This window comes from Terrapene carolina, unplaced genomic scaffold (genome assembly GCF_002925995.2).
Source record: "Terrapene carolina triunguis isolate 2854851 unplaced genomic scaffold, T_m_triunguis-2.0 Scaffold189, whole genome shotgun sequence".
NCBI classification, from domain to species: domain Eukaryota; kingdom Metazoa; phylum Chordata; order Testudines; family Emydidae; genus Terrapene; species Terrapene triunguis.
The window spans coordinates 13,732,044-13,758,914 of record NW_020664540.1 but is presented as its reverse complement, the minus strand read 5'-3'; the positions used below and the strand labels follow the sequence as shown (position 1 = coordinate 13,758,914).

The 26,871-nt window shown below is 41.8% G+C and overlaps 1 protein-coding gene across 2 annotated transcripts; it reads left to right on the top strand.

The window, feature by feature from the left end:
• Nucleotides 1-138: 138 nt before the first annotated feature.
• On the top strand, nucleotides 139-26,778 carry STYX (serine/threonine/tyrosine interacting protein). Of its 2 annotated transcripts, XM_024205481.2 has the most exons (11): nucleotides 139-330; nucleotides 16,833-16,865; nucleotides 17,947-18,000; nucleotides 19,983-20,080; nucleotides 20,882-20,942; nucleotides 22,767-22,803; nucleotides 23,388-23,427; nucleotides 23,515-23,565; nucleotides 24,440-24,512; nucleotides 24,994-25,087; nucleotides 26,279-26,778. In XM_024205481.2, the coding sequence occupies exons 1-11, from the start codon at nucleotides 274-276 to the stop codon at nucleotides 26,350-26,352; spliced, it is 672 nt and encodes a 223-aa protein (XP_024061249.1). In that variant the 5' UTR covers nucleotides 139-273; the 3' UTR covers nucleotides 26,353-26,778. The 2 variants fall into 2 exon arrangements, with proteins under 2 accessions (XP_024061249.1, XP_024061250.1); XM_024205482.2 differs by lacking the exon at nucleotides 16,833-16,865.
• Nucleotides 26,779-26,871: the final 93 nt, after the last annotated feature.

Sequence of the window (26,871 nt, the reverse complement as noted above, 5' to 3'; positions counted from 1 at the left end):
GGCTGGGCCCCGCCCCCGGGCTCTGACGAAGCTGGGCCCCGCCCCCGGGCTCTGCTCCGGCTGGGCCCCGCCCCCAGGCTCGCGGGAGGCGGGGCGGGGGCGCTGCTGGAGCGGCGCCCGGCGGGCGGGGAGCGGCGGCCGCGGGAGGGAAGCAGCATGGCGGCCGGGTGCGAGCCGCTGAGCGCGCCGCCGCCTTCCCCTCCTGCCGCTCCCGTGGCGGGGCCCGCGGGCCCGTTGCCCGAGTAGCCAGCGCCGCCCGGAGCTCGCCCGGCCATGGAGCTCGCCCGCCCGGCCTTCCCGGCGCTGCCGCAGGCCAAGGAGGACTCCGAGGTGAGCGGCCCGGCCGCGCGCTCAGGCCTGGGGACGGGGCGTCCCCTCCCCCCGCAGCGCTCCCGCTCCACCTGAGGGGCCCGAGCGCCGCGGGAGCGGCGCCCCCTCCCTGCCGTCCCATGGGGCCCTACTGCCTCCCCCCTCTCGAGACACCCCCCCCTTCATCGCGGGGGCCCTCCTGCCCCCGGGGGGGGCGTGACCCCCACCCTCTTCCTTCCCCTTGGGACCTCTGCTGAGCCCCCCTGCCCCGTACAGGGGCGCTGGGACCATTAGTAGCGTGGGGGTGCTGACCCATTGAACCCCTTCCAGCCAGGGGGTGCGGCAGCCCCCCTAGGGGCCTAGGGACCCTCCCTCCCGTGCCTCCTAATGAGAGACTTCTCTAAGGGTCACTTCTGATCCCTCTGCTGAATAAACCTGCCCGCAAGGTCCTACCTGCCCGCAGGTGAATGTGGCAGCACCCCGTCCCCACTAGGCACCCCCCTCGTACCCCAGCCTGCCACTGAACATAGCGCCCTCTCCCCTCTGTTGGGATCAGAGGGACTTTCCCCCTCTCCTGCCATCTGCCACTGCCTGTAAGGTTGCCCCTGGTTTGATAGTGCGCTGCGGGACACTTGTCTGCTACCTCACTTCTTAGACATTGAGGGGAATGGGTCACCTGGAAATCCCCTCTCCAGGTGTGTGGCATTTACTGATTGAGATACAGTCGAAACAGTTTGGAGCACTGGGTGTTCCTTTGTTGAGGAAATATTTTTAATATTCAAGAGCTGCGGCTGCCCCGCAGTTTAAGACAGGTGGCAATATCGGCTAAGACAAAACTACTCCCTGTGTGGTGTCAAAAGAGCAAGGTCGGTTTGGTGTTTGATTTCTGAACGTGGCGTAAATCTGTCGTGCCAGTCTTGGGTACGGGTAATGTGTTTTCATATGTTGCAAAGGCACAATTTTCCCCTTTTTTGATAATGTCATATGGGTAGGGCCCTACCAAATTCACAGTCCATTTTGGTCAAATACAGAGTCATGGGATTTTAAAAATTGTAAATTTCATGATTTCAGATATTTAAATCTGAAATTTCATGGTGTTACAACTGTAGGGCTCCTGACCCAAAAGAGGGTTGTTGGGGGAGGTTGCATGGTTATTGTAGGGGGTTGCGGTATTGCCACTGTTACTCGGGTGCTGCTGGTGTCAGCGCTGCCTTCAGAGCTGGGTGATGATAGAGCGGTGCCTGCTGGCCCAGAGCCCAGCACTGAAGGCAGCGCCAGCAGCAGCGCAGAAGTCAGGCTGGCATGTTACTGTATTGCCACCCCGACTTCTGTGCTGCTGCCTTCGAAGCTGGGCCCTCACCATTCTCCGGCCACGCAGCTCTGAAGGCAGCGGCACAGAAGTAAGGGTGAAATGTATGGTATTGCCGCCCTTACTTCTGCACTGCTGCTGGCAGAGTGCTACCTTCAGAGCTGGTTGCCCAGCTAACAGCTACCATTCTCTGGCCACCCAGCTCTGAAGGCCACGCAGAAATAAGGGTGGCAATACCATGACCCCCCCTACAATAATCTTGCAATCCCTCCCCCCACAACCATCTTTTGGATCAGGACCCCCAGTTTGAGAGAAACTAGTCTCCCCTGTGAAATCTGTATAAAAGTACACAAAAGACCAGATTTCACGGTCTCTGACACGTTTTTCATGGCTGCAAAATTTGTAGGGCCCTACATATGGGGAACACAAAATGCCACTGTGTTTATGGTTGGATGTTGATAGGGTCTGAAATCTTGACAGTTTTATAAATTGCTGCATACTTCACAGATGCTAGAAATTATTACATCAGTATTGATGGGGATTATTGTTGATTGCTTGTTTTGTGTTATGGTAAGCTATTTGCAATACCTAATTTATTATATCTAATTTCTTGTTTTGGTACTATTTCTTTAATGCCCTTTTCCCTACTAGGTCTGGTAACTGTCTAAAATTTTAGACACATTCTCAAACACAAATATTTTGCATCTGAACTCAAGTTACAAGTTGTGTTTGCAACTGACTGCAGGGTAGTCAGTAGTATAGCTGTTTGTTTAAACAAGATATCTGCCCGCTTTGGAGCACCCATGCATGCTACCTACAGCTGTGTCCAGAAATAGTTAACCAGAATTGTGTGTGTTTGACATTTTAAACCTCAATTTTAGCTAGCATAGTTTGAAAGGACACTGGGTAAACCGATTTTGAAAATAAATATCATTGCTAATGTTACAGCTATTTTAGTTAAAACTGAAATTATAAATCTATTTTACTTCTCACTGTTTGCATTTTTCAATGTAGATAATGAAAACAGACTAATCCCTCATAGTTCTCATACATGAACATAATGCCGTAATGTAAGGGCTGTAAATGTGACAGGAAAAAAGTTGGAAATATTCTTTTTAAATTGTGAAAACACTTCTATTGATCACAGGTCTTGTAAATGTTTTTACAAAATGTAAGTTGTGTCTAACTTACATCCCTTCAGTCCCCATTTGTGGGGAGGCGTAACGACTGTAATACCACCGATGTTAGAAAATATTTTTATAAAACTAAAGCAAACTGACAAGGAGAAACCTAAAATCACTTGTGATGCTATAAAGTCCAGTGCTTAAAATATGCTTTGGAAAAGCAAATGAAGTAAATTAAATTTGTCCAGTCCTCAAAAATAAAACAATTCAGTGACAGCTGAAACTTCGTCTCTAATACACTGCCACAAGAAGGTAGATTAGTACAAGTAGTATAACAATATACAGCTTTTGAGACTCCTGTAATACTTAAGACTAGTGTGGTAGATTAAGTAACCATAAAATATCACAGTTTAAAAATGATCAAGAATGCTGGGAATGTCATCTGATAGGAGCATCAGTAGCGTCACCCTGAGTCACAGCGGGTACTGCTTTCTGTAATGTCAAAGGTCCTATTCTAGTTCATTTCTCTCTGCATAATATCCAAGAGTAAATATCAACAGGTAAGTTTTCTGGTAAGCAATTTATTTGGGACGACCCTTTCAGGCTGCATATTGCAGCCTTGGATAAAGATGCCTTTCAGAGCTCATCACTGCCATCCTTCAATCAGCTAGAACAGGGGTTCTCAACCTTTTGCTTTCTGAGCCTCCCCCCCCGCCACATGCTATAAAAACTCCATGGCCCAATTGTGCCCAAGAACTGGTTTTCTGCATAGAAAAGCCAGGGCCAGCGTTAAGGGGTAGCAAGCAGGGCATTTGCCTGGGACTCCATGCCACAGGGGGCCCCGTGAAGGTGCATTGCTTAGGCTTCAGCTGTAGCCACAGGGGTTTCAGTCCCATGTGGTGGGGCTTTGGCTTTTTGCCCTGGGCCCAGCAAGTCTAATGCTGGCCCTGCTTGGTGGACTCCCTGAAATCTGCTCGTGCCCCCCCGGGATCCCTGGTTGAGAACCACTGAGCTAGAAGGCTTGCATTAAGAAACACAAGGCAGCATTTACCCCTGCCTGCTGGGGTGAGGTTAAGTTCATCATGGCTCAGCAGCATCTGTAGTCTGCTACCTTCTTAGGGACTGGAACTTGTAATTGGCTCTCCCATATGAGCACACAGAGCCATTACTGGGATGGCTCACATTTTCTAATTTTTCTTTGTATTTACTTTAATTGAATGGATTTAGTGCTCATGCAAAGGAGGAGCTCAATCACCGTCTCCAGGTAGACACAATGTAGGCGGGCAGGTGCTGTCATCCACCTTCTGCCACACATCTCTGCCAGCATACATCCGTCCTGGCTTGCATTATCTCCACTGTTCCATGCTGAGGCACAGACTGCAGTAATGCTAAATTGTGCAATTTTGTGACATGAGCTAATAAGGTCTCGGATGAGATCACTTCTTTACTGTTTTCCACGTGGACTCTGATTAGATTTTGAACCCATATTTCCAGCTCACAGCGCCATTGAGGTTCCTATCGAGAATGTGTTTATCTGTATTTTGTGCATCTTGATGCATACTAGAAATATATCACAGGTCTGGCAAAGCGCATCCAGTAGATGCTGTGAATGTGTGTTAACAATTATAAGCATTTGTTTTATTATGGATCAATAATATTGAACATGTCAAAGCCTTTTGAATAATGATTTTACATGCTCCAAAATAATTTTAAACCTTAAACTCTCATGCTCTTTCAAATCCCATCCCCCCAAACCCCATGTAATTAGCCTACATCTTATAATTATTGCTTGCCAAATTCCATTAAAAACTGCAGAAGATACACACGGGGAAAAATTGTATAACTGTTTCTACATTCCTGTCCATAAAGGTACATTGTAAAGTACGTTAGGTCCAAAGTTCAGCCTGCTTTAACAGTTTAAAGCAGTAATAATCAAACTCTTAAAACTTTTCGGCGAAAACCCTCTGCTCAGATGCTGAGAAATTAAAATAAAAAACACCCATTTAGGAGCTACATTTTGTACTCATGTTCCCTCTGCTGGCTCTACAGCAGTAATTAATACACTGTTCCCCAGAACCAGGGTGTAATAACTGATGTTGATGAATAAAGGAAGGAATAAATAAAGAAAAATCGTAATTTTGAGAGACAAAGATAATCGGTGTTTGCCAGAAATGTAGAAAAAAGCAGTATCTATGTAATTGAAACAATGCAGACCCTTAAACATACTTGCAGTAGTAATCACTGCTAAAATATTTTAGTTTGAAGAAAAAAAGAGTTAAGGATTTAAAATTTCCATTTTGTAGTCTTAATTTGTAGAATTTGGATTATAGTTCAGTATTTGGATGCAGGTGCCTAAAGTAAACATTCTTAATGTGGAGGTCAGTCTCTTGGTACAGTGGCTCTCAATCTTTCCAGACTACTGTACCCGTTTCAGGAGTCTGATTTGTCTTGTGTACCCCCAAGCTTCACCCGACTTAAAAACTACTTACTTACAAAATCAGACATAAAAATACAATAGTGTCACCGCACACTAGTACTGAAAAATTGCTTACTTTCTCATTTTTACCATATAATTATAACATAAATCAATTGGAATATAAATACTGTACTTACATTTCAGTGTATCCTATAAAGCGGTATAAGCAGGTCATTATCAGTATGAAATTTTAGTTTCTACTGACTTTGTTAGTGCTTTTTATGTAGCCTGTTGTAAAACTAGGCAAATATCTAGATGAGTTGATGTACCCCATGGAAGATCTCTGCATATCCCCACCTAACCCGGGTGAGAACCATTGCCTTGGTGTATTTTGCATACTAGTTATTGCCTTAGTATATTATATTATTCCATATAAAAATAATTGGGAGGACTCATTTTGTTTGGCAAACATTCATAGCAACACTAATTTTGTGTCAGTTGTCTGTGGTTTAAAATTTTGTAATCTGTCTCTTTTGCCCAGATGGATTACAACTATTCTGTCTAAACATTTAAAAATCTAAGAAAAACTGGGAACATTTTATTAAGCTTTCACTTTTACATGAGCTGTAGATTACTGTAAAATGAAACCCAACAAAACCCATCTCAATACAAACTTTTAATACCTGATGGTCTGTGGGCACTTAAAAATAAAAAAGTGGTTTTTTTTTTTTCCTGTTAAAATGTATGATCAACATACCCAAATAAAAATCAGACAGGGAAAAGGCTTTAAAAAAAAGCTACACAATGCTAGCAAATGATACAAATTAAAAAGAAAACAAATCTTGAGCCTAATTTTGTAGGATGTCACCAAAATACATATGTCAAAGGGGGAGCATTTCACAGCTGTAGAAGCTGATAGTTCTCTCATCTGTGGTGATCAGTTTAGACCACTGGTCTCCAAACTTTTTATGCCCAAGATCACTTTTTGAATCTAAGGGCAACCCAGGATCTATCCCGCCCCTTCCCCAAAGCCCCGCCCTGCTCACTCCATTCCACTCCCCGTCGCTCATTCTCCCCCACCCTCACTCACTTTCACCGGGCTGGGGTAGGGGGTTGGGGTTCAGGGTATGGGCTGGGGCTGAGGGGTTCACAGTGTGTGCGGGGGCTCTGGGCTGAGTCTGGGGCAGGGGTTTGGCGTGCAGGAGAGGGTGAGGGATCTAAGCTCTAGGAGGGAGTTTGGGTGCAGGAGGGGGCTCCAGGCTGGGGCAGAGCGTTGGGATACAGGGTGCTGGCTCTGGGAGGGGGATCAGGGCTGGGGCAGGGGATTGGGGTGCAGGAGGGTGTATGGGGTGCTGGCTGGGGGGGGTCTGGGCTGGGGTACAGGAGGGGGTATGGGGTACTGGCTCCAGGAGATGGCTCAGGGCTGGGGGTTGAGGTGTGGCCTCCCACCGGTCAGCACTGACCTCCCTCGGCTCCTGGTCTGCAGCGGGTGCAGCAAGGCTAAGGCAGGCTCCCTACCTACACCGGCCCCACACTGCTCTTGGAAGGGGCCAACACGCTCCTGCTGCCCCTGAGGAGAAGGCCAGGGGGCACGTGGTTCTGTACTCTGCCCCACTCTGCAAGCACTGCCCCTGCAGCTCTCCCGGCCAATGGGAGCTGTGGGGGTGGTGCTTGCAGGCAGGAGCAGAGCATGAAGGGAGACCCCTGCCTGCAGGGCCATGCTGGCTGCCTCTGGGGGCAGCATGGGGCCGGGGTCGGCAGGGAGCCTGCCTTAGCAGCAGCCACGCTGTGCCACCAGAGATCGCAATGGACTTGGGAGATCCTCTAGGATTGACCAGTTGGTGACCACTGGTTTAGACCCTGCACCTGTGTGGAGCTCTATTGAAGTCAGTGGGAATCCCAACAGGCACAGAGGTTTACTTGCATGCAGCGGCTTCCAGGAGCATGGCCTAATCTGAAAAGTGATTGTAAAAATGACATTGTGAGGCTCCATGTTTATTATCTCATTACTGTCCAAATCGATATGCTCAGTTTACAAGAGGTGCATTTTCTAACTACGGTCCAGCAAACTCAACCTTTTTCCTAATTAGGTGTAAATAAAAACAATTTGAAACAATCTTAGTAAAAAATCCCTTCCCTGGTGCCAGTTGCAAATGTGTTCACTTCCTTAATATTTGTGGTGTTCTCTTACTAGATCTTCATGGGTTCTCATAGTCATCCAGACAACAGAGTAGGCAAGACCTCTATTTTCATCCTGTTTAAAAAACCAAAAATTCTACTCTGATTATCTTATGTGCCTAACAGTGAGAGGCAGCACTCTGCCTTCACCCTCCATCATCTGTTATAGAATATTGCATTGATGTAATCTAGTGGTTCTGACTTAGTGTTTGTAAATTGTTATGGGATTTCTTCCAGACTAATACAACAAGGTGGAGGAAATAGCGCACAAAACAAAGTATTTTGTTCTTGCCATCTCTCCTTCCCTTATGTACGTTTCTCCATTTTCTTTCTAGTTTCCTTTGTCTTAATTTTCTTTGTTTACTCTTTTCCTGTTTCTTGAAAGAACATACTAGCATACTTTCTCTTTCCTATTTGTGTTCCCTCTTTCTCTTCGGTTATCTCACCTGTTTCTGTTCTGTCTGCTGCCCCATGAATTTCCCTGTTGTTTTGCCTTGTTTTCCTATCCAATCCCCATTGTCTTTGTAGTCAATTAACTTGCTTCCCACCTCTGCTTTGGCATTCACTCTGTATTTTCAAAGGTTAAAATATTTGTATGGCAGTTTATATGCCGCACTGGAGAAGTACTCCGCAAAAATAGTTGATATATCTACAAAAAACAAACTATTAGAAGCTTATTCTCAAATGCAGCTTCCCCACCCCATCTCTGTGGATGTGCCTCACTCAGCTGTGCATGGATGCACTAGTTTAACCACTCCTTAGAAAGATTTGTGTGGGAGTTGTGTTCAACACCTTCTCCTGCCCAGTTCCATTCCGTATAGACAGCCTATTTGTACCTGCTTGGTACTACCCTAGAGCAGCTCCTGTTTGTGGCTACTAAGAATTTCAATCCCTGGTAGGAAATGGAGATTAAAGAAGCACGTTTTACAGTGATAGAAAAGGTGGTTGTCAGTAATATTCATACCTTTCTCTTGACTATATTTTCAGCAGCCTAACTCTGTATATCTGATTAATAGCAAAACTAAGAATCAGACTAGATGAAATTCATACAATTGGATGTTCAATCATCACTTTATTAATGCATTTTATGGCCTTTTGACAGTTGTATTTTGCAGTCCTATTTAGAAGTGCCATCAGTACAACCAATTTAAGTTTTATATATGGCCCTTAATGCACAATATCACAATGTGTTATGGAGAAAGTGATTAGCTAATGAGAGAAGGAAGGTTTCAAGATAAGTACCCGGAGAAAGAATTAGAGGATGTAAGTGAACAGCCATGGAGAGTTGTGGTGTGAGGACAAGATGCTAAAACTGTCAGAACAGACTAATAGTAAAAAATGAAATGAGGGAATTAGGGCAAAGTAAATGAAGGATTTTGAATGGCAGGAGGGAAACCTGGATTTGGAGGGAGAGAGGAAATTGAGAACTGTGGTTATGCAGGGGGATGATAGTTTCCTACTTTGAGCACCACAGCAACCTAGTTAAAACATCCTGGACATGTAGAAGTTCAGAAAATTGGGATGTAGAAAGACTGTCAGAGGAAATTTCAGTAATTAAGGGGAGTCGCGAGGTTGGGAATTAAGATCTCTGGAGAAGCAGAGTCAAAGTAAAGATGGATTCTTGCTACAGTATAAAGGTAGTTCTAAAGAAGCTTATAGAGAAGTGAGATGTGGGAGGAAAAGGATTTGGGCCGAGATCCACAAAGGGACTTAGGTGCCTAAATTCTAGTTTTTAGGAACTACTGCAATCCTCAGCTGCCACCTGTAGGTGCCTAAACTCACACCAAAAAATTTTTGCTTTAAAGTTCCTCTAGGTGCCTAAATTTCTGCCTTTGGGGTTGAACAGTACTGCCTCAGGCTGGAGATAGGCAACCTGCGTAATCCCCAGTGCGAACCTCAAACCAGGTGAACTTCAGTATTGCCCTTCCTATCTTGCCTGTGGGGCCCGATCAAGTATGCATGCTCAGAGCACACCTAACCCACACAAACCAGCCAAGAGATCGGAGGAGGCCTCCCTCATAACCTTCAGTCCGTTGGCTAGGGGACTTACCTGGCATGTGGGTGACCCCAATTGAGTTCCTGTATCTGCCTGATGAGGTGATGGGATTTGAATAGGGGTTCCCCACCTCTTATGTGAGTGCCCTAATCACTGGATTGTGGGATATTCTCATGTGGCTCTCTCAATCTCTCTTCTTGAAGCTCTCCATTTTGTATTCAATAATTATTCATAGGGCCAGAGAGAGAGTGAGAATGACTCCATAGTCCAGTAGGTAGGGCACTCCCCTGAAAGTTCAAACCTCACTCGTCAGGTAGAGAAGGGAAGTAAACTGACGTCTCCCACGTCCTGCGTGAGTACCCCCTAACCAGTGAGCACAAGGTTAAAAGGGAGTCTGCCACCTCCTTCCCACAACCATTTTGTGTGGAGTTAGGCGAGTGCCGCTGTTGCTCTGGAAAGAAATGGTGTAGGCACCTGACTGCAGGAGAGGTTTCCTGGCTGTGAATTGCAAGAAGAGAGAGGTGCCTCGCTTGCAGAATGGACTTAGGCACCTAAGTCTGAGAGAGAAGTGAGGCTTAGGACGCATCTCCCATTGGCTAGCTTAGGTGGGCAGCTGCCTAGCATCTTGCCTTGTGTGCATCCTTTTCTTAGGCATCTATCTCTCCCATGTGTGGTATAGGGAGCGTTGCAATGATTTATGTACTTTGTGGATCCCTAGGTCATGATATCAAGGATAAATTGAGATAGTAGCAATGGAGTCAGACTGTGGTGGAGCAGGGGGACTTTCCTCTAGTGGCCCATATACACCATAAATATAGTCAAAATAAGAAGACTTGGTTACGTTTTAGAATGTGGACAGGACAAGACTTAACCCTCTCCTGTAATTGGATTAAAGCCTTGGACATGCCCAAGGCTCCCATCCCATCACAGACCCATCCACACTGCAAACTGTAACCTAGTCAGGGGGACAACTGTAATATAACCAGATTTTCTGACTTGGGTTGTAGTTATAGTGCTTGATGGACCTCGGGACACTTATTTAGTCTCCAGAGATCCAGTAGTACGAGATTACTGTATAGAAGGATCAAAGTAAATTCAGCAGAATGTATGATTGCATACTTTCTGCATAAAAGTGAGACTTAAGCTAGCAATGACATAGCCGAAGGAGAAAGATCAACCAAGGGTAAGAGCAAAGTCTTGGAGTACTTCTAAACTTCTTACAAGAAATGAAAAAGGTTTAGATAAGAGGATGCTGAAGATGGATTCTTGTTTGAGGTGTTTGGGGAGCAATCAATATTGCCACACAGAGATCCAGTAGGATAAGTAGAGGGATCTGTCCTGAGGGGTGAGGGGTGTCATCAACCAGCTGGAGAAGACCTGTCTCAGTATGGTGAAAGGCTCAAAAGTCTAGAAGGGGTCAAGGAGACTTCACTGAGTTGTTGTAAAATAACCGTTATCCACAGCAGTAAAGGCTTCTCAAAAGGGGATGAGGAGTGGTTCTGTGTGGCAGGGAAAGAGCCATTGCAGGTGGGAGTGATTGATGGCAGTGATATAAGGGGGAAAGGTAGGGGCTTGAGGCAAGAGGTGAAGTTCAAAGGGGGATCTAATAGGTGTTCTTCATAAGAGAGATGCAAGATGACATTTTCTGCTAACACTACATCATTTCATAAACTTATACATAATCCACAAGGTCATAAATTTTATTAAACTAGTATTCATAATTCTACAACTTGGCCAAACATGTTCCTCACACAGGCAAAGAGAGTTTGTCCATCAGTCCTCCGGTTATTAATATTAAATATAGAAGTCAGTGTTCCAGCTTGTGTGTTAATAGCCATCCCTTGCTTCAGAACACAGATTCTCTCTCTCTCTTGGTTAATGCTTAAATATAAAGTTGGCTTATTACATTACACACCAGGTTTTCCACCACTTTCTGGAGCTTGTGCCTCTCATCCAGAATACAAAGTGTTTCATAGGCCACCAGTGCTCCTAACCATAATCATGAGCAGGCACAATTTTTTGACTGCAACAGGACCAGAAAAGATTAATCTTTATGGATTGTTTGCTCCTCAGCCAGAACTGAGCTCCAGTAAAGACTGAATCACATGCAGTGTGGTTGTATGCGCTCATACGCCTTAGCTATCAAAGCAAATGTACCATTTCAGTGACGTATTGTCACGGTGCATACGCACGTGTGAGTATTTGCACTTTTTCATACATGATGGTTTTTAATGGTGTATGTGCTGTTTAGTATAAGGTAAATCCAAGCACACACCAGACACTGTTTAAAACTCCCTCACGTTCTTCACTCTACACTGAGCCATTAACTGGAGTTCTTGGGGACACACGTGTGCAGGATTTATGTTGTGTATTCATTTTAGTTCTTTCACAACCCCTGAAAGTCCCCCTAGATTCTCTCTGAACAACTGTGCCTGTGAACCACAATCCAGTTTGGGATAGCTGGTTATAGATGAACAATGCCTCTTTGTATGGCTTTTCTTGATCACCTTTTGCATGGCACTCTTCAGTTTGGTGATTTACAAACCATAGCTAGGAACGATTTCATCTGCTGCAACGTTCACTACTTGGGTACAATCTGCCACATGGTTAACAAAGCTTAGCAATATTACTGTATCCAGTTGGCATGTCTTAGTAGAGTTTGTTTTCATAACAAAATTCCCACGTTCTGTCTGATCTGAGAGGAGATGCTTACTATTGTTTGTCTGCTGGGTATCTCAGGCAGTATGCAAAGAGCATTGTCACTCAAGAAAATACTGATGATGGGATGAATTCCTTGGTGTGAGACATCTGCCAGGGCTTAATCTAGACAAAGATATTTTCATATACTTTCTGCACAGCAACTGAATAATCTTGTATTGTTGAGTGCAAAAGCCTTGAAGAACGATCATTAAACCACCAGAATAATAATTGCATTTTATTTTAGAATCTTTTAGTAACTAATCATGTGCTTTTGGGTAAAGGAAGCACTTAATCTGAGAGAGCATCTTTCTGATACCTACTGTCCAAAAGAGATACCAGTGGAGAATGGCTTTTGTACCCAGGGTGGATAAAAATCAATGATTTAAAAAAATAATAAAAAAATCAGATTTTTTTATTTAAATTGGATTTTTCTGATAAAATGCTTTTTGAGGAAAAAACCTATCTAAAGGTAGTTTTAATTAAGATACCTTATAGCTCAAAGGCAGAGAGTCCTGTGGCACCTTTAAGACTAAGGCCTTGGCTACACTCGGGACTTCACAGTGCTGCCGCGGCAACGCTGTGAAGCGCGAGTGTAGTCGCGCCACCAGAGAGAGCTCTCGCAGCACTGTATGTACTCCACCTCTCCAAGGGGAGTAGCTTGCAGCGCTGCGAGTCAGCGTGCAGCGCTGCAGGCACTGATTACACTTTCACTTTACAGCGCTGTACTCGCTGCGCTCAGGGGGGTGTTTTTTCACACCCCTGAGCGCAGCAAGTTGCAGCGCTGTACAGCGCCAGTGTAGCCAAGGCCTAACAGATTTTTACAGATCCAGACTAACACGGCTACCCCTCTGATACTTATAGCTCAAAGATACCTCATCATGGAATAGGGATTATAAATTCTAATTTTATAGTATGAGACAATATATTCATGTAATGTTTAAGAAAAGTTTTGTAAATGAGTTCCAATAGTTCAGGAATTAGGGATCCAAGCTTATGGGATTCCAGGGGCCTCTGTATCAATTATTTAGGCTAATCTTTCTATCTACCCAATGGGACTCAGTTCTCAGTCTTGAATAGTGGTTCTCAACTTTTTTACTGGTGACCCCTTTCACATAGCAAGCCTCTGAGTGTGACCCCCCCTTTAAAAAAAGTAATTTTATTTATTATATTGACCACCATTATAAATGCTGGAGGCAAAACGGGGTTTGGGGTGCAGGTTGACAGCTCACGACCCCCCCATGTAATAAGCTCACAACCCCCTGAGGGGTCCCGACCCCCAGTTTGAGAACCCCTGGTAGAAGATGCCATCAGAGACCCTTAGTTCTGCAGTTCTCAAACTGTGGATTTGTCTCCAGAGATAACATGCTTGTTAACAGCAAAAATGGTGGGTTTTTAAAATATATTTCATTTAACTGTATTAGTTAAAAACAATTTTAATAAAAACAAACCTGATTTTAAAAAAACTTGAATGTTTAACTAAATTCAAAAATTCATATGCTTGTTTTGTTAAAATATTATATGTTTGCTGTTGAAGAAAAAATCAAGAATACATAACATGTGTTGTTTTAGTTAAATAAAACAATTTAAATGTCTGTTTGGTGATGATCTCCTCCTAATACAGCATGGCAAGAAAATCCTCCAAATATTAATGATTAACCTGTTGAATTGGAGATAGTTCACCTCCCCAAATGACTTCATAAATATCTGCTTCAATTACCGTTGGTAAATGAAATAATCAAACAGTCATTCATTTTCTGATATAGTTGTAAAACTAATCTGAAAAGTTTTCAAAATAAATCACTTTAAAAATGTATAGTGTGTACCTTCTAAAAATGAAACCTTCATCTATCTCTGAATTGTGAAGAATATGTATAACAACCAACAAGAATGCACTTCTATGTAGAAATCCATGATTAAATAGAGTCTTCCTGACTAGTGATTTAAATCAAATCCACCCTGTTTGTACCCGTAAGACTTTCCAAAGACATTGGAGACTGATGTCTGGAGAGCACATGGAGACATTTTTCTCCATTCAGAATACCTTCAGGTCATCCCTAATTTTCTTTCCCTGGACTGTGTATTGCTAATTGCTGCCTGCTTTTCTTGCACAACTACATTTTCTGCTGCAGGATTTGGCCCCTATTATGATTTGTGCCTGCTTTCTTGTTTATGCTCTGTTTAAGTACTTACACAAAAAAGTGTTTTTTGTCCCTAAGAAAAGAAAATTAGAAAGCAGTAGGACTCAGTCTTGCCTAAATATAACTGATTGTATATTTAATGTTTTAATCCTTTAGACCAAGCTTCTAACGAGTGTATGCACTCTCATTATGCATTTTCACCATATTTTAAATTAAGACTATATCTTATAAGCTTAACAATACAAGCAACCAAACAAACAGTGTTTATCAAAATGCACAAGTGTGTTTGTACAACAGGTTCCCAGGACACCAAGAGCATACATAAATCATAGGCCTTGTCTATATGGATAGTTAGACCAAAGTGAAAGCCTCATTTTGGTTTCAATCAGGTTTATTTCCGATTAGCTTAAATTGATTACAAACAGGTTTAAATTAAACTGAGAAGAATACACAGAGGGCTTTCACTGGTTTAAGTAAACTAGGGCAAATTTGTGTGTGGGCAAATTTTAAAAAGGGGAGGTTCTTTTCAATCTGCCTAGATCTCAAAGGAAAGATATTGATTATCAATATGTCCACACTTTGTCTCACACTTTTAACTATCCAAAGTACTATAATAAACTCTCTCCAAATTTCATTTCCAAACAGATATAAGACTAGTACAATCAGTTAGGCAAGACTTAGAAAGCACTAAGACTCATTTTCTTTTCCTAGGAACAAAGCCCATCTTTTTGTGTAAATAAGAAGAAATCCTTAAGCTGATCACCAGTTGTTCAAAACAAAGGACGCAATCAACTAAAAATCACATTTCTCTCATAGAATTTACCTTCTATTACAAGTAATGCATGATTAGTGTAACTGGAAGATAACTTTTAAAAGTTAGCTAATGTATTTACTTTGTGCATTTGGCAGTGTTTTCTGTGTAATCAATTTCACTGCAATCCATTTTCTGTGTTTGTGTAGTTTTTTCACACAGTAAGAGAGAGAATTTTTCTTAAAATGTGGTTCCATATTTTAATTTTAATTGAACTTTCCTCAAATGCTGTCCCAGATTCAATTCTGCAATCCAGAGGCTTAGGGGAAATTTTTTATTCTGATACCAAAATCCCATATAATCCTACTAAATATCATTTAGTCAGTAAAGCCTCACTGAGTACCTATTTTTGTTTTAAGACATGTATCTAAATGAGGGAAGTGATATATTAAGATGTTAACAGTGTTTATGGCTTCCTCAAATTCCTAGAATTGGCCATACTGCGATTTTGGGACCTGAAGCTACTACTCCCACTTCTGAAATCTAGGGGTTACATTCCATAATTCATTCCTTGCAATATAAACTGCTACTGTAACCCTGACACTTCAAGTCACAGTCAGCAGTTGTCCAATAAGTGTGTTTTTTATATAACCTCTTAATTTTCTAAGGGGATGGTGGGAAGGGAAAAAGGGATTTCAGCAGAGCCCTGGAAGGGCAAATGGGAAGAGTTCATATAAATCTAACAAAGGAACTATTAATGCCTCTATGGAAGGCGGATTGAGGAAAGCTTATGTAAATACACACACACTGTGGAAAACTAAGCAGGTGTGCTTATCACCCTGATCTCTTTGCATATATGTTTTATTCCTTTGCCCGCCCCCCCATTGCCTTTTTAGATTGTAAATTCTTTTTGCTGGTAGAATACCTACCATATGGGGGCCCTGATCCTGATTAGGCCCTAAAGTATTAACCAGCAACTGGAGGAGAGCAGGAGATAATTAACATGGGATAAGGATTGAATGAGTGAACAGCAGGAAGGGGTAGTGGATTGTCAGGGAGGAAAAGAATAGGAGTGGGACAGACACTGTTTATAGGTTGTAAACCTCAGCTCTGGCAGTTGTTCTGTAAGGTGCCAAAAAAAAAAACAAAACGTGAGGGTGTTTGGAATGCTGGTTCTGGCACCTAGAATGTGCAGGTGGCTTGAGGGGATGGTACAAAATGAGCCAAGGCAGGCTGCTCTGTCGTGGATCTTGCACTGGCCACAAAAACACTTTGAAGGGATTGTGATGGTGCAGGAATCGGACATGCTAACTAATAGGAATATTCAGGTCCTTCTGGCTTGATGCGGGGAGGTGATCATACAATTGTCTAGGATAAAGAAAAATAGAAATGACTTTTTTGTGACTTACCAGTACTCTGCAGTGGAATTGGCAAACTGTGTTAATATAAAATAAGTTTCTGGAATTGTCAAAGCTAATATCAGGTGATGGATTATATGGCGTTACCTGCAAGATTTCTGTTGATGCGTACCTTTGCCTATGTTATAGCCATAGAAACATCACCTTTACCAGAATTTTGTATCCCCCAGGGCTAATGCAAAAAACTGTTTAGAGACAGGTTAGGCTTGATCCACTCATCATGAAAAGTTTTAATTTCACTGTTACCTTTGGTTGGAATTCTGCTAGTTAGTCCAACAACTTTCTTTGCTCTGATGGTTCATTTTGACCCAAGATGCATTTAGTAGCAGATTATGAAATGGCAGGCAGCTGGCTTAATTTAGAAAATCCATATTCCAGCAATCAGACTATTTCACAATGTGCTTGTTTGTTTTGGTTGCTAGCTTTTTTTTGCACATTCCCTATTGTGTGTGTGTGTGTATGTGTATATATATATTTATTTTATTTTTTAAAGGATTGGACCTATCCCATGAGAAGAGAGATGCAGGTATGACACTTTAATTTGTTCATTTGAGCCAAAACCCAGTGGCTCATTCAGTAAGTACGTGGAGTTGCCAAATGAAAGACTTGAGTTCAAAACTAACCTCAGGCTCTTAAATAGCAGGCTGGCAGTATTCCAGCAGATATGCCTCCTGGGGGAGGGTGCATGCTACATTGTTCTTGAATTCCCCACCCCTAGTGGTTAGCATAGAGTAGAAACAGTATATAGCAGGAGGATGCTAGCAATCTCTTTTGCTGGACATGTGTTGTGTTCTATTGGAGGTTTAAGTATGAAGGAAGGGATTTTTTTTTAATGGGGGAAGAGGAATGAGGAGAGAAGAGTGGACAGTCTAGAATAAAGGGTGACTGGGATCAGTGTTGCAAACATAAAGTTAAAAAACACTATTAATTGGGAATCTTGGACTCTCTCCCAACACCTGAAATATACAGTATTTTGCCTTCATGTATGTGTTAGAGCATGGGAATTACAAATAGACTAGAACTTTGCTTCTGACTTAAATTCATTCAGAAGCAGGTGTTCTCAAATAGCAGCCTTTGGGGAACTTAAGTGTTAGTACATGACCTTTCAGCCAAATCCTTGCATAAAATAAAGATCTTCAGACATGCCTGAAAGTGAGATGGAATGGAGGGGGGATAACTGGATACAAATTAATCATTTGTTACTAACTGTCATATAAAGTGAAATGACTTATTGCATATGTAAACTGTACATAAGTGAGCTTTTAGAATACCTACGATAACTTGCCTTCACCCCAGCTCACAATTCCACTGAAACCCACTATTTAAAAAAGGGCTGGATAAGGTGTGGCAATCTAACGAACTTTGTCCATATAAAGGATTTAATTTCTCTTTCAAAAATAAGAGTCTCTTCTTATGGATCACATTTCTTTTACTTTGCAAAACCTTTTTTCCTAGCCCTGTTATAAATGACGCTTGATAACATGTCCCTCACAACATGATAAATTACTTATTTCCATGGCCACAGTTGGAGCTGAGAGCCCAATGCATTTTTAACTAAGTTTTTTGAGTTGATGTTTAATGTTTTTGGTTTTTTTTTTCCCCTGTAGGAAATTTTACCTGGGTTATTTTTAGGCCCATATTCTTCAGCTATGAAAAGCAAGGTACGGTTTTCAGAATATTCTCCTCTAAGTAAAGTTCTAGCAAAATTGCTCTTGGCACATTAACATAGTTATTGTGAAAAAGTAAATTGCATACAGTTAATATTTACACAACTCTCTGAAGTCTTTCCTATGAGCTCAGTATAAAGGACACAAGGTAAATGAGGGAATATCTTTTATTGGACCATCTTCTACTTTCGAGCTACACAGAGCTCTTCCTCGGGTCTGGGGAAAGTACTCGGGGGATACGCCTACACAGCAAAGAGAAACCTGCGGCTGGCCCGTGCTATCTGATTCAGGCTTGCGGGGTTCTGGCTGCTTCATTGGAGTGTAGACTTCTGGGCTCAGACTGGAGCTTGAGATCTGGAACCCTCCCACCCCACAGAGTCCTCAAGTCCAGGCTTCTGGGCTCCGGCTGGAGTCTACACAGCAATGAAACAGCCCCTCACAGGTCAGCCGCAGGTGTTTCTTTGCTGTGTAGATACCCAGTGTCACAGCTAAATACGTGGTCGAACAGATAGATTAGCATAAGAAGTTAGCATATATTCTAAGAGGGACTGTTAACGGTCCACTTCACCTTGAATGGTCCCTTAGCATATATTCTATCTGTTCCACCTTGTATTTAGCTGTGACATTGAGTACCTTTCCCAGACCCGAGGAAGAGCCTGTGTAGTTTGAAAGCTTCTCTCTCACCAACAGAAATTGGTCCAATAAGATATTACCTCACCCACCTTGTCCCTCTAATACCCTGGGACCAACACGGCTACAGCAACTCAGTACGAATGACGTATTGTCCATTTCTTTTATTACCTGCTGTGGTTTGTCAGATTTGCAAACTCAAAAAAGGTGTTCACTCGGGCAGGATGAAGGTAATCTGGGGCTATAGGAACTCTATGACATGAGGTTCCCTGGCCTGTGCTGTGATCCCACTTGTCCCAGAGCAGTGAGTCTTGGAATTGGCACTCCATTCTGATACATGGGGCAGTTCAGTTCACACCTTTCAGCTGTTATTTCAAGCTGTCTGCAGACTCAGGTAGACACCTTTGTATCTGGTGCACCCAATTCATGTTTGAGTTTTCCTTGACAATCATGAGAGCACAAAGCTTATTTTGAAACAAATGAAAGCTGAGTCTCATGTAATCACATGCCTAGGATGTTAACTCCTGAAGTCAGACCCTGAACTCCGCTACAGTGATTTATTCACTTGCCTCTGCCATATACTACTACCCTACTCACTCCAGACAAAAGAATCTGTAATACTAGATTGTATAAACAAGTATTCAGTGACTTCCCCTAAAGGCGATGAGCATTTATTAGTGATTTCACCATAATTAACAAAATCTGAGTTTATAGATTGTGGCAAGCAGATATTTCTGTGAATGCTCCTTTGTACTTTGTTCAGAAAATGGATATTGGGCCATTGACAGTTATTTCTCTGTTAGTGTTATAACCATAAATCAGATCAGTCAATATAATATTTATGTAGCGTGAACTAAGATAAATGGCAGGGGTTCCGTTTGAACATATCCCAGAGGCAGAGAAAAGGTTTGCAAAATTACATTATATAGTTTAGAAATATCACTTCTTGCCTGTTACGGATTGGTTCCATCAAGATTCAGTGTTAGCAGTAATATTACCACATGGCATGTGAACTTGAGAGAGATTTCAGAGAAGTTGAAGGGTGTGTTGGGGGTGGGGAAACCATTTTTTAAATCCCCTCTCTGCTAGGTGCTTTTTTATCCCTGCTGCTAGGAGCATTCTTCATATAACCCTACATTTGATAAAAGAGTTCTCTTTATCTGAATATTTGGAGGTCTAGTCTTAAATGTATTAACTTTTCATATACTTGCCTGATAACCCCAATCTAACATTTCACATTGATCATAATTTAAGGATAGTGTTACAATAAAAAATAACTCCTAAATATGCTACAATAAAAAACATCTCTTCTTTAAAAATGTTACCTAAATTCTTATTTTTTGCAGCTACCTATACTTCAGAAACATGGAATAACCCATGTAATATGCATACGGCAAAATATTGAAGCAAATTTTATTAAACCAAACTTCCAACAATTATTTAGGTAAGAAATGAACATAACAGCATTCTGAAAAATAAAACCATATTGAAGATCTTATTTTGAAAAGCTATGCTTTAATTATATTGAATGGGATTTTTAAAGGTGTTTTCCTTATTGCTAGCATGGTCCTCTCAAGTGATCGTGTTATGTTTATATTGTTTGAAAAATGTCTCACTAAAATAAACAAGGTTGTGTCAGATAATCTCGACAATGTGTATTTGTCCCACCACGCCACAAAATAGTTTGTGGTATGCCAGACAAACACTCCGAGTCTCCAACTGTCTTCCAATTACTGATCTGTCAGTTCTGGGCATAGTTTGTTTAAGTACGTTGAAACCCTGCTGCAATAACTGATTCAAAGACAATACATGCAGCCTTTTTGTGGCATACAGGGCCCCCAGAAGAGAGTTCAGGTACAATTTAACATCTTGATAATATTGGGAATATGGAATAGCTGTTCAGCTGCATTATATATAAATTCATACCCAGCCTGGTTCTCTGCAGCTTTGATTCCTAAGGGGTTTCGCACGGCATTTTGGATCTCCTCCTTCCAGCTGAGAACTGGCTAGGATCCTTCAGATTCAGTCAGAACCTTTTCACGGCCTACAAGGGTGCTACATTCCCCGTAGTCCTGGAAATGAGACAGGAAAATGAGGCTCGGTCTCTTATATGGCATTGTACAACTTCTTATGCAGTTTTCTGAATGACATCGTTGCAAAGCTATCTTCCAGATTTACTGTACCCATTAAAGAAAAGGCAATATGTAATACTGTTGTATGCTCACAGTAACTGTTTTAATTTCAGGTATTTAGTCTTGGATATTGCAGATAATCCAGTTGAAAATATAATACGATTTTTCCCTATGGTAAGTATTTTGGTCAGTCAGTTTGAGTGGATTGTGAATGGAGCAGTTTATAGTCAGATTTTCCAAAGTGACTAGTAATTTTGGGTGTTGCAGTTTTTCAGTGCCTAACTTGAAACATCTTATAATGGATTCTATTCCTGGCTCTGCCACTGTCCTGCTTATTGACCTTGATCAGGTCAGTTTCACCTCTCTGTGCCTCACTTTCCCCATCTGCGGAACTGGGACAATGATACTGACCTCCTCTGTAAAGCACTTTAAGATCTGCTGATGAATAGTACTATATAAGAGAGAGGTGGTGGTATTATTATTTTTATTCGTGCTTGATTTTCAGTGGGTGCTCATCACTTTCTGGAAAGCAGGCCCATTTAAGGTATCCCAAGATGTGTACCCAGAATTACTAGATATTTTGGAAAACCTTGGTTTCTAAGAATCAGCCCTATAATTTTTTCCTTACAGCAAATGTTAGTACAGGTCAGCTTAAAAAATGAAAGGAAACTGGATGGTGCAGAATTTCAATTCGTTTTCTGGAAGCATATTTTAATCTACTTTAAAGGACTTAAAGGCAATTTTCATAATAAAAAAAATTCATTTTAATACCTAGTTACACTCTGGAACATTAAACAGAAAAATTTGGTTAAAGAAATGCTGAGCCTCAATTTGTACACTTTGGGTTGTTTTTGAGAGAATGGAAGCATTTTTATGAGAATTCCCCCCAAATTAAGTTGGGGGAGAGGGAAATCACATCTGGCCTTGCAGCTTACAATAGTCCCAGTGTTTCCATAGTGTGGACCACATAAGTCTGTTTCCTGGGGCCACCTCCTTCCTAATCATTAATCCATATTTGATCACAGAGCAGTTTGCTGACGTGGATGGTAACACGGTAGAAGTGTGTACTTTCAACAGTCAAACACAGTAACACTTTGTCCCCTCTCTTTGAGGGGAAAACTCATTCACTTTTTGTTCATTTCCTCTACTCGCCTCACACTTTACTCCTTCAATGTACTACTCTGCAGCTACTTGCCTTCTCCCCATTCCCCTGCACATGCTGCCGGGCTGCCCGGTCCTTTTTCTGCCCTGTTCCTTGTAACTGTTTTACCCTGGATATGCCTTTCCTACCGATGGCGGTAGACATTCAGGATGGCTCTTGTTTGCTCTCCTATGTAGCAGTGACCCAAAAAAGAGATGTCTCATTTCCAGCTGCTTTTGAAGGTTACTGGACTCTTCTATGCAGTGAAGAGACTAGAGCTTGAACAGCAGCTGGAAACAAGGAAGAGCCGGCACTATTTGGTGACCCAGAGAGCTCTTTAGACCACGCATCCCATGTTGTAGGTTGATGAATAGAAACCTACACAATAGATTTTAAAAGGTGGCTTTTTATAGTAGATATACCGACATCAATGTTATTCTTCGTAAGTACTTTATTGTGACCCAGATTATATTTGTGTTGGGTATTTTGCTTTTCATCTGTTCATTTCTGGATAGCATAGGCTGTTTGCATTGAATTGTCATGAAGTATCTTGGGGTCATGTTGGGATTATAAATAACAAACTTTGTTTGTGGTAATGCTTAACTAAAATGTGTTTAATTTCTGATAATTAAAAAACTTTTCTTTATATCTCAAAATTCTCATTATAAAGCCCCTAATTTGTATGTAGAACAGTTAAGTGACATATTAGCATGTCAAAATCTTGAATCTTTACATGCTGACTAATGATGTTTGGTGTGAAAACTCTTCAGTTTTTAAATGTAACAATGGTGTTAGTATTTACAGCTCTAGTTGGAACTGCGTGTCTTCATGTAACCAACTCACTCTTTTCCCTATAGACGAAAGAATTTATTGATGGAAGTTTACAAACTGGAGGTAAACTTGGATTCACTTTTTCTTTGATTTACCTAATATCCTAATAGTTGTTACAAAGCTTTAAAAATCCACTTGCTTAGTTGTGTGTATCTGGACATAAATATTTGTAACTGTCAAGTACCGAAGTGGGGATTTCCCAAATGTTTGGGTTTTTTGGCTGACTGGTGCTTGTCATTTTGCATGCTCATGAACCTGGTAGTGGAACTTGTCTTAACATTACATTTTAATATAGGCCCAATACAAACTATTCTCCTTCCCTTCCCCCCAAACTCGGATAACCAATCTATTCCTAGAGCAGTCTGTACACTGCAGATTCGATTGTGTTCTGGGAACTAATACAGATTCATATGCTTAGGGTTTTGTTTTTAAATGTAGGGCCTCGCTCCTATACTAGGCTAGGATCCACGCTAACAGGATCCCGGTTAGTGATCTAGAGTGAAGTAAAACAAAATTTGTAAGACACTAACCTATTATTCTTTAGAAAATACCTTGCTGTTGCATAGATGTGTTTAAGGTGAAAAGCTGGTAAACTTGGGAGAGAATAATTTTTACCCATCTGTACAAGTAATTCTCTCTCTTCTCAGGAAAAGTTCTTGTCCATGGAAATGCAGGGATTTCTAGAAGGTAGGAACCTTTCCCTTTTTTCTTTTGTTTTTTATATGCAGCATGTGTTTTTTTCTTTTTTTTTCTAAATAGTTTGTTTCTTTTCAGTGCTGCCTTAGTTATTGCATACATTATGGAAACATTTGGGGTGAAGTACAGGTAAGAACAGTACATTTAAACTGAGTTGTAATTTAGTTGTCTTAAGTTATCTGTAGAAATTGAAATAAGTTTAATTTAAAAAATACTTATGGGACATTGGTCCATTTGCAGTTTAGGATAACTGCCGCCTTCCCAACCAAGTACTTAGTTGTAAATGTAAAGTAATGATTTAACTTTGAAAATTCTTTATAATATTACTCAGGGATGTACACCCTGTGGCTTCAGGGCTTAAGCCAATCTTTAACTCTTGGGGATTGAGCGGAGACTTTTCCCTTTGGGCAGATTATCCCCTGATTGCCTGCTGCAGGGTTGCTTTCAGCTTCCTCTGAAGCAGTTGGAGACAGGATACTGGACTAGATGGACCACTAGTCTGATCCAGTGTAGCAATGCCCGTGTTCTTGCCGTCTGTAATAGTCCCTTGGGGCCTTTGCCACCCAGTGCAGTTTAGAGATGCTGTGCCTTGAGACCAACCTTGTGGCCCTAGGCAAGGGGGAGCCTAAAGGTATTTAATAAAATATAAAAAATAGGTCTCTCTCTCTCTCTCTCTCTCAGAACTGGAAGGGACCCCGAAAGGTCATCGAGTCCAGCCCCCTGCCTTCACTAGCAGGACCAAGTACTGATTTTGCCCCAGATCCCTAAATGGGCCCCCTCAAGGATTGAACTCACAACCCTGGGTTTAGCAGGCCAATGCTCAAACCACTGAGCTATCCCTTCCCCCCAAAGCCAACTCCTACACCCCCAAGCTAGTTCAGGTACAGAAGGGCTAGTTCTAACGGGCTTTTAAAGAAAAGTGTTTCCCCCCCAAGAATTTAGAGCCAGTAGCAATAGATTGGTGTAGCTAGAGATGACTACAGAGATCTTTTTTCTCGTTAAGGGATGCATTTACTTATGTTCAAGAAAGAAGATTCTGTATTAATCCTAATGCTGGATTTGTCCATCAACTTCAGGTAACATTTTTTCCTGATTATAACTTAAAGCACATGGCTTCCTTTCCAGCCAGTTATGTATATACTTATGCAACTAAAAATCAATGTTTCTCAAGTGATTTAAAAAATTAAACTAATTAGTATGTTTGTTAGCATACTCTGACACTCATTTATCTGGAACTATGGGGGGTGGAGGAGAAGAGAGCTGTCACTTTCATCAGTTACCAGAATCAAACTTTGAAAAAAGCAACTTCGGACATGAGTAAAGAAATGAAAATCTGTTGTTTCATACTAATTGCCCCAAGAAAGGAAAAAGAAATGGGGCTAACAAGATGGATGTGTTCCAATAAGCTTAACTCGTTGTTTACTAAACGTTTTCATTCCCATAAACCCTTCTCTGACCTTTGCCCTACGCAGCTTTCTCTCTAACTTACAGTCCTGTGTCTCCTTACTTTGCAAAGGGCCATGCATACCCAGTAGCAATATGTCCTTATTTTTTTAGGAATATGAAGCCATCTATCTAGCAAAATTAACTATCCAGATGATGTCACCACTGCAGCTGGAGAGATCACTCTCTGTTCCACCTGGTACTACAGGTGAGAAGTCTCTTCTGTTCTATGTAACTACTCTCTCCTTTCCTAAGGACAGTGATGTGGCTTGGTTTTGTGAAGTGATTTCCATTGGCAACAATGGTCAGGCTTACTTGTGCAGTGCATCTGTTTCTCTCTGGGTGGAAAATGACTTCAATTGGTATACAGGGGTTACTTGCAATCTTGTGTTTAGGATGGAGTACTGAAAATGCGCCACTTCCCCGATATGCTGGAGAAAGGGTGGCTTTGTGGCAAGCATCCCCAGAACCTGCTGAAAGCCCTGGGCTACATGGAGATCCAGACTGGGGGGGCAGCCAATAATCAGAGCATATTCCATGCCTTAAAGCTAAGGCAGCTCTGCTTGGAAGGGAGGATTTTGTTGTGTTTCAATTGAGAGAGCTGGGCACTTTTAAAATGTTACCTTCAGTCTCCCTCCCTCACGTTGTCCCAACAGCGGCCTCTGGTCAGGCAAGGAGCACATGCCGTGATGACAAAAGGGTGAGGCTTTAATAGCCCACGCCCACTGCACATACTCAGATATGATTTCTCAGTTGCTTAGGCCTGGTCTATACTGCGGGGGGATCGATCTAAGTTACGCAATTTCAGCTACGTGAATAACGTAGCTGAAGTTGACGTACTTAGATCGACTTACTGCGGTGTCTTCACCACAGTGAGTTGACTGCTGCCGTTCCCCCATCTACTCTGCCTGTGCCTCTCACGGCGGAGGAGTACAGGAGTTGACGGGAGAGCACTCGGGAATCGATTTATCGCGTCTAGACTAGACGCAATAAATCGACCCCCGCTGTATCGATCGCTGCCCGCCGATTCGGCGGGTAGTGTAGACCTACCCGTAATTCTTTAACTTATCCTTTAATAAAGACTGAATTTGAGCTGCTTGCTGTAGCCATGTCCGGTAACACAGTGCACTTGGAATGTTTCACAGTGGAAAAAGTGTTGCCTTTGTTACATCTCCTATAACCCAAATGGCTGAACATTTGAGGTGCGGGGGGAGGATGACTAGTCAGAGACCAAGCACGGAAAGCTTCACCCCACAAGGTGAAAGTTTTGGAAGGTTGAGTATGTGCAGATTTGAGTTTCTAATGCAAGCTGTCTTGTGATCTTAATCAAAGTAGGTGCTTATAACAACTGACTTCTTAAAGCATATTCTCTAATCTTTTTTTTTTTTTTCCTTTTCAGGAAGTTTGAAGCGAACACATGAGGATGAGGACGAATTTGGAAATATGCAAGTGGCAGCAGCACAGAATGGGTGACGTAGGGCACCACTATTCATAGAGATTGTGAATTCCTGCACGTGGAAGTGAAGAAAACTAGAAAAGATAAATTAACACAAAACAATGAACACACCCAGAGCTTCTTTTCAAATACATGTTGCTTCCAGATGTAAATCTGCCTCTGCAACACACTAAGCAACATTTTAATATGTTGGACTTCTTGAATGAATAGATGGCACTGATTGTTTTATTCCTTTTTTACACTTTACAGTTTTATTCTATACCAAGATTTTTGGACTTGCAAAGAGGTATTATTGCAATAATGCACTTTTCATACTTGAAATTTCTTTATTTGTATGATATAAAGTTATTACTTTAAACAAAATGCAAGCTGGGGGGATTTGTTTATAAAGTTATTTGTGTAATTTATAACAAGAGACTTTAGTAAAGAAAAGTTTGCTAAAATTCACTGTGTTCTAAGTATATATTGCAACTTAGTTACTCCACTTTTGGAAACATACAAAAAGTGGAAATAGATCCCGTTTTTACAAACGTCCA

Coding starts and splice junctions, on each gene's coding strand:
- STYX (XM_024205481.2), top strand. CDS start 274: ATGGAGCTCGCCCGCCCGGCCTTCCCGGCGCTGCCGCAGGCCAAGGAG. Junction 16,866..17,946: donor CCATGAGAAGAGAGATGCAG/GTATGACACTTT, acceptor TTTCCCCTGTAG/GAAATTTTACCTGGGTTATT. Junction 20,943..22,766: donor TAATACGATTTTTCCCTATG/GTAAGTATTTTG, acceptor TTTTCCCTATAG/ACGAAAGAATTTATTGATGG.